Here is a 12,077-nt window from a genome sequence, read left to right as displayed (position 1 = left end):
AGAAATACATGTTATACTTAGTTTTTAAATAGTTGTAATTGTATAAATGATTTTATATTCCTATTTTTTCACTTATTTTGTGAATACTTTTCCATGTCTTTGATAGGCATTAGTTTTTCCTTTGTTTGCCATTAAAAATTTTTTTAAAAATATAAAAATATGATAATACATTTACAGGAGACTTGGAAAATATAGAACAAAGTTATATATAGGCCCACTATATATTAAAATTATTTTTTAAGTAGATGAATTAAGATGCCATTAGTTTTAATGACGCAAAATTTCCAGTAATTTTATGTCATACTTAATTTAGCTATTCTTCACAATTGTATATTTTTCCACTTTCTACTACTGTGTAATGATGCTATAAATAGAATAGGTGTATGTAGATGGGTGGCACTAGCAGTAAAGAACCTACCTGCCAATGCACAAGACATGAGATGTGGTTTCCATCCCTGAGTCAGGAAGATCCCCTAAAGGAGGGCATGGCAACCCACTCCAGTATACTTTCCTGGAGAATCCCATGGACAGAGGAGCCTGGAGGCTACAGTCCATGGGGTTGCAAAGACTCAGACATGACTGAGCGACTAAACACACACACACACACACACACACACACACACATACCAAACAATGGCTTCCCAGGTGGTGCAGTGGTAAAGAATCTGCCTGCCAATGCAGGAGATGCAAGAGACAGGGGTTCAATCCCTGGGTTGGAAAAATCACCTGGAGGAGGAAATGGCAACCCAGTTCAATATTCTTGCCTGGAGAATCCCACGGACAGAGGACCTCAGAGTTGGACATGACTGAAGTGACTTAGCATGCATGCATAATGTATAGATATATATTTCTTCTTTTAGATTATTTGCTTGGAATATATTTACTTGTGGTAATTTCTTTGCAGAGATAAGCAAGTTGTAATTTTACTATTGTACAGAATTCTTTGTTTTGTGGAAATGGCTTGTGGCCTAAATTTTTTTTGAGAATCACTGGTTGGCATAGATAACAAGTCAGCACAAATTTTAATGTCTCTGCAGTAATTAAAAATTATATTAAATGCACTTTTGTCATTCAGAGTTTACAATTTGCGCAGGCAGGCTAATCAATTTGCCCTTAGAAAGATAAGGCAAATCAGCAAATGAATCCCAAATTTAAAAATGCACTTGCTGGGCTTCCTTGGTGGCTTAGTGGTAAAGACTCCACCTGCCAATGCAGGAGACATGGGTTCAATCCCTGGTCCGGGAAGGTCCCACAGGCAGCAGAGCAACTCAGCCGGAGCACCACAACTGTTGGGCCTGTGCTCTAGAGCCCAGGAACCTTAACCATTGAGCCCACATACTCGCATGCCCGCAAGCCCGTGCTCTGCAAAAAGAAAAGCCACTGTAGTAAGAAGCCTTCACAACGCAATGAAGAGTAGCCACTGCTCGCTGCAACTAGAGAAAAGCCCGAACAGCAACACACACCCAGCACAGCCAAAAATAAATAAATACATAAAATTATTTTAAAAATCCATGTATTCTAAAAAAATAAGTAAATATTAAAAAATGCAGTTGTTAAACATGATATATGAACATGTCCCATATGTTAAGTAATGTGATAAATGTTTTATTGAATTATTTAATTCTCAAAGAGCTCTATGAACTAATTTTGCTGATGGGGTTTTTCAGAGAGGTTATGTAGCTTGTCTAATATTGTACAGGTAGCCAAGTACTGGAGATGAAATGTAGACTCCAGAGCTCATGCTCTTAACCTTGACATGAGGGAATTCCGGCCACCTGGGGGGCAAGAAGGTCTGAGAGTCTTCTCGATATCAATTATCTCTTAATCAAGAGTGTTTTTACAATATTATCTGAAAGCTTGAGAAAATTCAAAAGAAAACTGGATGCAACCTCATCACAAGATGAGGCTCTTGTCTGGAAAAATATCCTCTTAGTATGGTTAATTATAATCAAATATCTTTTTAAAGTCATGGTGCTGAATGATGTCTCTTTTGGCCAAATTAAACAAATAGAATCCACATCCTCTGGAGACCAATCCATGTGACTATGCAGAGGACATAGATGTTTGACCAATGAGTCAAGAACAAGTGCATTCAAAGCTAAGATAACAGATTTACTCTGTTATCGAGTTATTAGATTTTTCTGTTCTGCCAGAGCAACTTGGCAGGAAAAGAGGAAGTCTTCCTGGAAGAAACAGGAGACACGAGTGGAGACGGATGCCACTTTGGGTTTAATTTGAGAGCTCAAAGATAGATGGATCTGAAGAGTGGGACCAATGCCAACCCATCTTATTTGGCTTCTTGCCCAGGACTGTGTCTAACTCACCCTCAGAGACCAGCCTCCTGTTCCACGCAGTGTCAGTCATTTAACACACACTATCTTCTACCCAGCAGGCCTGCCCAGTAGCCCTGGGCGTTCCACTGTCCTGAATCTCAGAGAAAGGCTATGTTGCAAGTTCCTTCTTTGATAGGTATGAAAGATGGAGCCTCTTATCTCTTGGGAAAGTACTTTGTTCAGACTTTCCAGTGTCCCCTTCACAGTTGAGGAGCCATGGAGTTTGTCTTGTGAAGGCAGAACTGCTTCCCAGCATTCCAGAGGAAAATTCCACCAGTGCCTTCTAGATACCAATCTGTTCTCTTGGCTTTATCCAATCTACTTAATATCCAGTCATCAATCTACAATATCCCAACTGTAAATTCCACTGCCAACAACTCCATTTTCTGACTTCTATTTTGCTGCAGTGTGGGTCATGGTGTGGCTCAGTCCTCAGGCTCAGAAAGTTGTACAGAAGCACTTTTCTGACGAGTTATTTTATTTATTCAGCATTTGTGTATATTATAGACCATGTTTCAGACATTCTTTGAAGCATTTTCCTATTATATTCACTCATTTAATCTTTGTAACAATCTCATGAAGTGTTATTTCCATCTGGCAGATGAGGCTTAGAGAAGCTTAAGCAATTTGCCTGACGATGCACAGCTAGGAATCGGTAAAGCCGAGGTTCAGACTTAGGCAGGCAGATTCCAGAGTCCCTGATTTTAATCACTGAGCTATGCTGTTTGCAAGAACTTCAGAGTGGCCCCTGATGAATGTCTGTTAGCATAGGAGAAGGGCATAAAGCTCAAGGCAAGGCAGGAGGCCAAAGCTTCAGAAGTATAGCTGATTGGGAGATGGGAAGGGATGGTAAAAAGGAAACTTACATTGCTTGAGAGGCACACTCTGGCTTGTCAGGCTCCCCACTCCCACTAATTAGGGACTGTTGCTATTCTTTTATAACAAACCATTAGTCCTTGCCGGAGAAGGCAATGGCACTTCACTCCAGTACTCTTGCCTGGAAAATCCCATGGATGGAGGAGCCGGGAAGGCTGGAGTCCATGGGGTCGCTGAGGGTCGGACACGACTGAGCAACTTCCTTTTGACTTTTCACTTTCATGCATTGGAGAAGGAAATGGCAACCCACTCCAGTGTTCTTGCCTGGAGAATCCCAGGGACGGGGGAGCCTGGTGGGCTGCTGTCTATGGGGTCACACGGAGTCGGACACGACTGAAGCAGCAGCAGCAGTCCTTTCCAGTAAATAGGCAAGATGAGTTAATGAGTGGAGGAAAGTGAGGAGGTGGAGATGGTAGAGCAGAAGGGCCATCAGCAATAGGAGATGGAGGGCAAGCTGCAATTTCACTCACGCCTGACCTTGATGGCACAGGTTCTGGTGCCTTGCTGGATGCAATTCCATGTACCCTCTTGAAATAAACGATCCAGTGATATCTGGGTAGTAGGTCTTTTTTTTTTCATCCTAGATGACACGGTAGCACTGGATTGCATTCTGAACGGGTGTTGTAACATTTGTGTGCTGTTCCACATTTGGGTCCAGTGAGTTGAAAACTAACAGCGCCTCCTTAAACAAAGAAAAATCCCCCTGCCATTTACTGCGCTGGGACTCTCTTCAGTGTGAACACTTGTTCCCATCTTTGAAAGTTCTCAACTTGAAGGTTCACATGTAGAGGACTTACTGTACTAAAAATTCTGAGGAATACTTTCCTCTGAAAGAGCAGGCCATCAGGCCTTGTGAAGTTCATCTTATTTGCCTCCATCCTGGAATATGACTCATTACCTCCCAGTGAGCAGAGAGTGTGTCTTTCCTGTCTTCCTCCTTATATCACAGAGTGATTTTTGGAAGGGCTCCCACCCCTATGCTCCTTAGGGATATCATATAAATAAGACAGTGAAATACTATTGTAAACATAACAATGAATTTGCCTCAAAACCTACGGATTTCAACTTTTCAGTGAGTTTTATGACAGTAATGACCTCGAGATTACAGAGCAAGTACTGTGAGTCTGGCAAATGCTTGACATATATTATCTTTATTCTTCACAACCACCCAAGGTGGTAGGTACTATTATCATTATTGACATGTTACAGAAGAAGGGGCAGTCTTGGAGAAGTAAAAGAGCTTTCTCAAGATCACATAACTATCAGGTGATGGGCTCTGGATATAAACCCATGCAGTTTGCCAGCATGGTCTTAACGGCTGCACCAGACCACAAGGCTTCTCTTAGGAGAAAAGAGAGTTGGTATAATGTACACGTCATTTCCTTTAAAAAATTCATTTTCAGGGACTTCCCTGGCCATCCAGTGGTTAAGATTCCACTCTTCCACTGTAAGGGGCATGGGTTTGATCACTGATCCGGGAATTATGATCCTGTATACCAGCATACCATGGCCAAAAAAACCCAAAAAATCATTTTGTAATATTTAACATAGTAAAAAAAGAATATTATGCTTAGTGTTTCTTCATTTATTCTAGATACCTCTCTAGCTATCATCTCCCACTGTATTCCAAGTTCTGTTCAAGCATTAGACATATAGCAACAAATTCCTCCGGATGGAGAAAGTCAGAAGAAATTAAGGCAATGTTAGACAAATCAATAAAAGTTTATTCAGTGCCACCTATACGCCCAGTACGGTGCTGGGCAAACCTATGTAAAGAGAAGTGTCAGAAGACCCTGCCTAAAGTAAACCATACACAGAGAGGAAAAACATTTAGTTTGGTTACAAAGAAATGAAGCTTTTTACACTCAAAGCGTAGAAACTAACCTCATTATTTAGAATCATATTTTATAAACATCACAGGTAAAAAGCAGCTAGGATGGGGGACTTTGGGTAGTGGAAAGGGCTCGATCTTGGGAGTCAATCAAGCACTTTCCGAGGGCTTTGGCCAGTAAGGTGGGGGAATACTGCTGAAAACCAGGTAGACAGGTCGCTGCTCACCTGAAGCTTATAGTCATTCTAGTGAGAATATTCCCGCCCCGAGTCACACTGCCAAATTCTAGCTATCTGACCTTGAGCGAGGAACTTCTCCTGCCCCTGTTCTGTAAAAGAAATGGGGTCAAGACTAGCGACTCTGCCACTCAGATTCCGGGTCCAAAGCTTATCCTGACCGGTGTTCCCCGAGGAGAGTGGGTGAGACTCCCGGGCGAGCGCTGCGGCTCACGGCACAGCTGGGGCGCAGCTGCGGGACGGAGAGCGTTCGCGTTCCGAAACCGCTTGTCCCTCGCGGCGCCCCGTCCTCCCTGCCGCCGCGGCAGAGCCGGAGGAGGCGGAGCCGGCGCCTTCCCGGCTCTCGAGCGGGGAAGCTGCTGAGGAGGCGGCGCGGCGGGCCCGGGCGGCCGAGGCTCGGGAGGGGCGGCGTGGGGAGGCTGGCAGGCGGCGCCGGCGGGGCGGGGAGAGCGGCGCGGCGGGCTGGACGCTCCCAGCGAGAGGAGTCCGCTCCATGCCTGCGGGCCGAGGCCGGCCCCTACGAGCCCCAGACATGAAGAAAGACGTGCGGATCTTGCTGGTGGGAGAACGTGAGTCCCCGCGCGCCGGGGGGCTGGCCGCGGCCGCCGCAGCCCCTGCCGCCCCGCTGCCCTCTCCTCCGCGCCCCCGGGCCTCCCAGCTCCTCGGCTCTTCTCTTTCGGCTGCGGCCCTCGACCTCTCTCCTCCCCGGGGCCCTCTTGAGACCTCCCTCCCCGGTCCCACCGTCGTGTTCCACCCCCCCAGCCGCGTCTCCATTAGCCCCTGACCGCCCGGCCTCATTCGTCCGAAGGTCTTCGCCTCCTTTCCCACTTGGAATCCTTTCCTCCCGGGCCTCCCCGTTTCCGAGGCCGCCTCCTCTCAAGCCCTCTCGTCTTCCGCGGAGATTCCTCTGTCCCCGCCAGGCAGGTGCTGGAACAGGCAGGCAGACGGGCGGCCAATTGGAATGGCGTGAAGCGGCTCTCCCGGGGAAGCCAGGGGAGGGCTGCAGGACTGGGCGACTTGCGGGCAAGGTCAGGTGTCTCTGCCTGTTTTTGCGCTCGCGGTCTCCCTCCCTCTAGACATTGTAAGACGCGGAGCATTTTTTAAAACGATCTTTGCTCTTTGCATTGCAATCACTGGGTATTTTCCTCAAAAACGTACTCTGAAGTTCAAGTTATGCAAGTGTTCAATGAATGGTTATCTGAGGAGGGTCCGTCTGTTGAGAGAATTATTGTAACACTGAAGTCTAGTTGCCCTCATCTTTTAAAACATTATTGTAATAGAATACAATAGAATCAAACTTGGTAGTTAATTTTAAAATAACGGGCACACATGAGACCCAAATAGACCAACATACGTGACCCCCGCCCCCAACCTTGAGATTCATAGATTTCACTTTTGAAGATGTAGTAAAGGAAGCATGTCTGTTCACTGACTTGGGGACAGAACAGCAGGGACTGCTTGATATCTGTTGTGCAAGGTACATGACTCAATTGGTAGGACTAAAATAAGAAAGCGGGCTGGGGAGGACTGGATTGTTTGTTTTGAAAGTACATTTGGTAATGCTCTGGTTTTCCCAGGTGTCTCAGTGGTGAAGAATCCACCTGCCAAGCGGAGACACAGGTTCAATCCCTAGGTCAGGAAGATCCCTTGGAGAAGGAAATGGCAACCCACTCCAGTATTCTAGCCTGGGAAATCCCATGGACAGAGGAGCCTAGTAGGCTATAGTCCATGGGGTCACAAAGAGTCAGACACAACAGTGGAAAAACAAGTTAAGGCCCTACCATTGCTTGCTTTGAAACTTTCTTTTCTGAACTCCCCTTCCATTCTAGAGTAGCTCCTCCAGGTCACTGTGATGCTCTCCAAGGAAGAAAACTAACATTAACATACTTTTACTCTCTTCTGTAGTGTTCTTTGCTGTTCATTGAAATCCTTGTTCACCTGCTGTTGAATCAATAGAAATTTTCCTTTAGAATCAAAATTTAGAAGTAAGCTTAGCCAGACACAGTTTACTTTTTGGTTTGCAGCTGTGAATTTTAGTTTTAATTTAAACCACATATGTATCTCAATCTGTGTTGTGCATGGACTTCCTTGAAAAAGTTCAGGAAGATGATTCATGTTGATGCATTTGGAGCAAGATAGGGAAAGTAGTGAGTAGATGATGGGCTGAAAAAAACTGCTGCTTGAAAGACAATTTTTTTTTTTTAAGCAGAAATTCTCTCTTGGTTTTAGTATTGAATTTAGCAATTACATGTAATCCTTAGTCTGTAAAGTATCTAAATGGAAATGCTATACATATGTAAGATACATGGTCAGCCTTAGGACATTTAAGTTAAGATGTTAACAGTGTTATTTATGGGGGTGGTTTAGTTGCTAAGTTGTGTCTGACTTGCAACCCCGTGGACTGTAGCCCGCCAGGCTCCTCTATCCCTGGGATTTCCCACCAGGTAAGAATAAAGCCTTCATTTCTGAGGAAGATATTTTTCTTAAAGAAAATAGTACCAAAAGCTTTAGGCCAGATATCATATATACATGATTTTTTCCCCACGTTTAAGAATACTAGAAAGAGTTATACTTATTTGAAATATGTAATTTCAGTTAATTACATTAAAGGCTTGTATCCTGGGGGAAATGAGTGAAACATTACTTTTGGAGATTTAATATATCTTGATAGCTGCTTAGCCTAAATGTAAATGCTAGATAAACAGTGTGACCAAGACTTTTATTTTTTGGGCCCACTGTGCAGCATGTGGGATCTTAGTTCTCTGATCAGGGATCAAACTCATGCTCCCTGCATTGGAAGCATGGTGTCTTAGCCACTGGACCACCAGGGAAGTCCCAGGACTGTTTTAATACTGGTCTGATACACAGATTTATCAGAAATAATAATTCTGTTGTATTCTTAAGATGGTTCAGTTCAGTCGCTCAGTTGTGTCTGACTCTGCGACCCCATGGACTGCAGCACGCCAGGCTTCCCTGTCCATCACCAACTCCCTGAGCTTGCTCAAACTCATGTCCATTGAGTGAGTGATTCCATCCAGCCATCTCATCCTCTGTTGTCCCCTTGTCCTCCTGCCTTCAGTCTTTCCCAGCATCAGGGTCTTTTCCAATGAGTCAGTTCTTCGCATCAGGTGCCCAAAGTATTGTACTTAAGATGGTTAACTAAGGGAAATAGGAAAAGAAAAGAAAAAGGAACATTGTCTCTCTTGTTATTGTTTCTCTATCACTTGAGTACGTTTTATTGCTGTCAGTGTCAGTTCCTGCACCACACAGCAGCAATGTCATTCACTGAGGCTCCCAAATACTTGTGAGTGGTTTCAGCAGTCTGTTGGCTTAACCTGTACTGTACTCTAGAGGTGAAATGGATCTTTTCTTGGCCCATCCAGAATTTGGATTCTGAGCCAACAAGGTTTTAACACTAACTAGTTGCTTAATGCCTATTGACTGCTTAGATCAGAAAACCTAGGCTGTCTATAAATATTAAAGTGTTTATTTGCAAAGAAAGCCAAAGTATTTTTAAGTATCTTCTTTACCTTAATTATTGAGCATATTGAATACTATTCAGGCCAAATTAAAAGTCAAATACCATTCTTTAAACAGCCTTTAAAACTAAGCAACCACACAAAGCTTAGTTTTTCAGGTTATAACTTTTCATAATCAATTTCATTGGCCAGAATTTGCATTTAGCTAGATTTGCATTAGTATGCTTGACAAATGTCCTTGTTATAGTATGAGGAATGAGCCTTATTAACCTTTTATCCAAAACATGTATCTACATTAAAAGTACACAGGGTAGTCTTAGTTTTAGTGGCCTTGTTTTAAATTAAACTGAGATATATTGGTCTTCTGGTCAAATTAATTAAGAAAGGGGAACTGTTGTCCTCTTTTTAAATAAATCTGGTAGCTCTTTTTTGTCTAACTGCTTAGTTTATCATCAAAACATCTGCCAAACTAGCTCAAGCTTTGGTTGGCTCTGGCCTAGGCTTTTGTAACATCTCCTTAACTGGTGTCCCTGCTTCTAATTTCGTCCATTCTCCATGTAGCAGACAAGAGTCATCTTTAAAAAATATCTCAGATCCTGTTACCCAGGTTAAAAATTCTCTGATGATTTCTACTTTCACTTAGAATAAAAGCCATTACACTTTTTAAAGCAGGCCTAACGAAGTCTTTCACAAGCTGGCCCTTGCTTTGCTCTTGTACTACTCTCTCCTGTAGTTTGCTTTCTCTGCAGGAAGGCTCTGACCCAGGCGTTATCCCTCCTCCCTTGCATACGTGTTCACTTTTTGTTGTTGCTGTTGTTGCTTGGGCTGGAAGGTAAGCTTCATAAAGACCGTGGATTTGTCTTGTTTATTGCCATTTCCCCGGGGCCTAGAATAGGCCTGGCACAAAGTAGGCACTCAAATAATAGGCCTGGCACAAAGTAGGCACTCAAATAGTTGTTGAAAGAATGATAGAGTTCAAGCTAGTTTATTTAGACTCTGTTTCCTAAACCACTCCTCTTAGTCATAAAAATGTGATCATTCTCCTTTCTTAAAATCAAATCTGCTGTGGTTATTGTTAGGATTTGAAGGGGCGCATTCATCCAGTCTCTTGTTCCATGTTCTTAGCCTTATTTTGTTGGGGGAGATTCCTGTGTTCTGGCAATGCCATGTCTAGTTCATGTCTTGGCTGCCAGGAATTGTAGTCCTTGCCAAAAGAGGTCAGCTTCTCCTTGAACCAGCAGAGGCCATTTAGAGGTTTGAAGTAGTTAGAGAAAGATTCTTTAGGTATAAGAGTCAAAGAGACTTCAGGAATAAGCTAGTATTTATTTTAGAGAAAGACTTTCAGCGATCCTTTTTAAAACCACATTGCTCTCCATTCTGTTCATTGTTAGAATGACATTTACAGATTAAACTGCTCCAGTTTTAATTATACTGTGTCTGGGTGATAGATACTCAATGCAGTATGGTGCCTACTATCATCTGGGTGATTGGCCACAGAAAGTCCAGTCTGCTAGGTTGGTGCAAATGTAATTGGGGTTTCGGACAGTGAATTTTAAATCATTATAGCTAGGCTCAACCACATCTTTATTAATCAAAATAGGAACCATTACAATCAACACATTTTTGCCAATGAGAAATAAGTTGATTTATTCCTGAAGCATAAAAATCCATGCTTTGGGATTCAGCAAACTCTTGGAAAGCATTTTCTGCCTCCTGGTTGTGAAAGTGTTTTCCCTGCAAAAAAAGTTGTCAAGATGCTTGAAAAAAAGGTAGTAGTTTGGTGAGAGGTCAGGTGAATATGGTGTATAGGGCAAAGCTTCGTAGCCCAGTTCGTTCAACTTTTAAATACAGTATTGGTTGTCCGACGTGCAGTCAGGTGTTGTCAGGAAGAATTGGGCCCTTTCAGTTGACCGGTGCTAGCTGCAGGTGCTGCAGTTTTCGGTGCGTCTCATTGGTTTGCTGAGCGTCCTTCTCCATTGTAATGGTTTTGCGGGGATCCAGAAAGCTATCGTGGATCAGATGGGCAGCTGACCACCAAACAGTGACCATGACCTTTTTCTGATGCAACTTTGGCTTTGTGGAGTGCTTTGGAGCTGCTTCTTGGTCCAGCCACTGAGCTGGTCATTGCAGGTTGTTATATACAATCCACTTTTTGTTGCATGTCACAATCTGATTAAGAAATGGTTTGTTGTTGTGTAGAATAAGAGAAGACAACACTTCAAAATGACAATTTTTTTGATTTGTGGTCAGCTCATGGGATACCCACTTACTGAGTTTTTTCGCCTTTCCAATTTGCCTCAAATGCGGAATGACCATAGATCGGTCCATGTTGAGTTCTTCAGCAGCTTCTCATGTAGTCATAAAAGGATCAGCTTCGTGATACTCTCAATTGGTTGTCAACTTCTGATGGCTGGCCACTGCGCTCATCTTCAAGGCTCTCATTTCTGTTGCAAATTTTCTTGAACCACCACTGCGCTGTATGTTCGTTAGCAGCTTCTGGGCCAAATGTGTTGATGTTGTGAGTTGTCTCCACTGTTTTACGACCCATTTTGAACTTGAATAAGAAAATCGCTTTTTGTCTAACATCATTTCCCTAGTCTAAAATAAATATAAAATAAACAGCAAGTAATTGGTCATTAGCAAAAACTCATAAAGCGAGAAATGTGCATTAAAATGGTGTATAACATAACCACATTTAAGAATATATTCCAGTATCAAATGGCAGAATTCTACAGTGCAAAACCGCAATTACTTTTGCACCAACCTAATACATAGTATGTTTTGTTTATATAGAGTCTCTTCTATATCCTCCTTATGCATGTACTGAGACTTGTTTTCTGCTGTCTTTTCTGCTCTTCTGGCGCCAGTTGGGCACTAGTGTTGGTGGAGTTTGAAGGAGAGGGATAGACCACGGCATTTGTCCTTCTGCAGCTGACATTGTCTGCATATATGGTCAATGAAATTTTCTTTTGGAACAGTGCTCAGCTATTTCCCCAAATGCTAAAGTTTTGCAGTTTAAATTACAACTTCATCTGTCACTCTCCTCCTCCCTTTTTATTCTAATTACAATAATTTAGGAAGAGCCAACAAGGCTTCTTAATAAAGAAGCAGATAAAAATGAGTAGATCCCTTTGCTACTTGAAGCATGGGGTGTTTGTTATCAAGAAGAATTTCCCAAAATGGCTGGTAGGATGGTAATTGGAACCAGAGAATGTTATTTCCGCTTCATGAATATTAAGAATTTGCTGTCATTTAGAACTGGATGTTCAAAAGCTTTGATGAAAAGACAAAGAAATTTTTAGCCTGGATAAATCTAGATAAT

General features: G+C 42.9%; 1 protein-coding gene across 10 annotated transcripts in view; it reads left to right on the top strand.

Moving 5' to 3' along the window:
* The first annotated feature begins 5,648 nt into the window (after positions 1-5,648).
* Positions 5,649-12,077, top strand: part of RHOT1 (ras homolog family member T1) — a 68,647-nt gene continuing 62,218 nt past the window's right edge. For 4 of the 10 annotated variants that reach the window (XR_009731243.1, XM_061390414.1, XM_061390416.1 and 1 more), the window contains exon 1: positions 5,694-5,845. Coding sequence is in view for 8 of the 10 variants with exons in the window: in XM_061390414.1 (XP_061246398.1) it covers positions 5,770-5,845 (76 nt within the window). In the remaining 2 variants the exon portion in view is untranslated. Of the gene's footprint in view, positions 5,846-6,084; positions 6,305-12,077 lie in introns of those variants that run through there. The other 6 variants (XM_061390419.1, XM_061390420.1, XM_061390423.1 and 3 more) reach the window with 5 other exon arrangements.

The sequence above is a fragment of the Bos javanicus genome, chromosome 19 (assembly GCF_032452875.1).
Source record: "Bos javanicus breed banteng chromosome 19, ARS-OSU_banteng_1.0, whole genome shotgun sequence".
NCBI lineage: Eukaryota > Metazoa > Chordata > Mammalia > Artiodactyla > Bovidae > Bos > Bos javanicus.
This window is presented reverse-complemented; position numbering and strand designations above follow the sequence as displayed.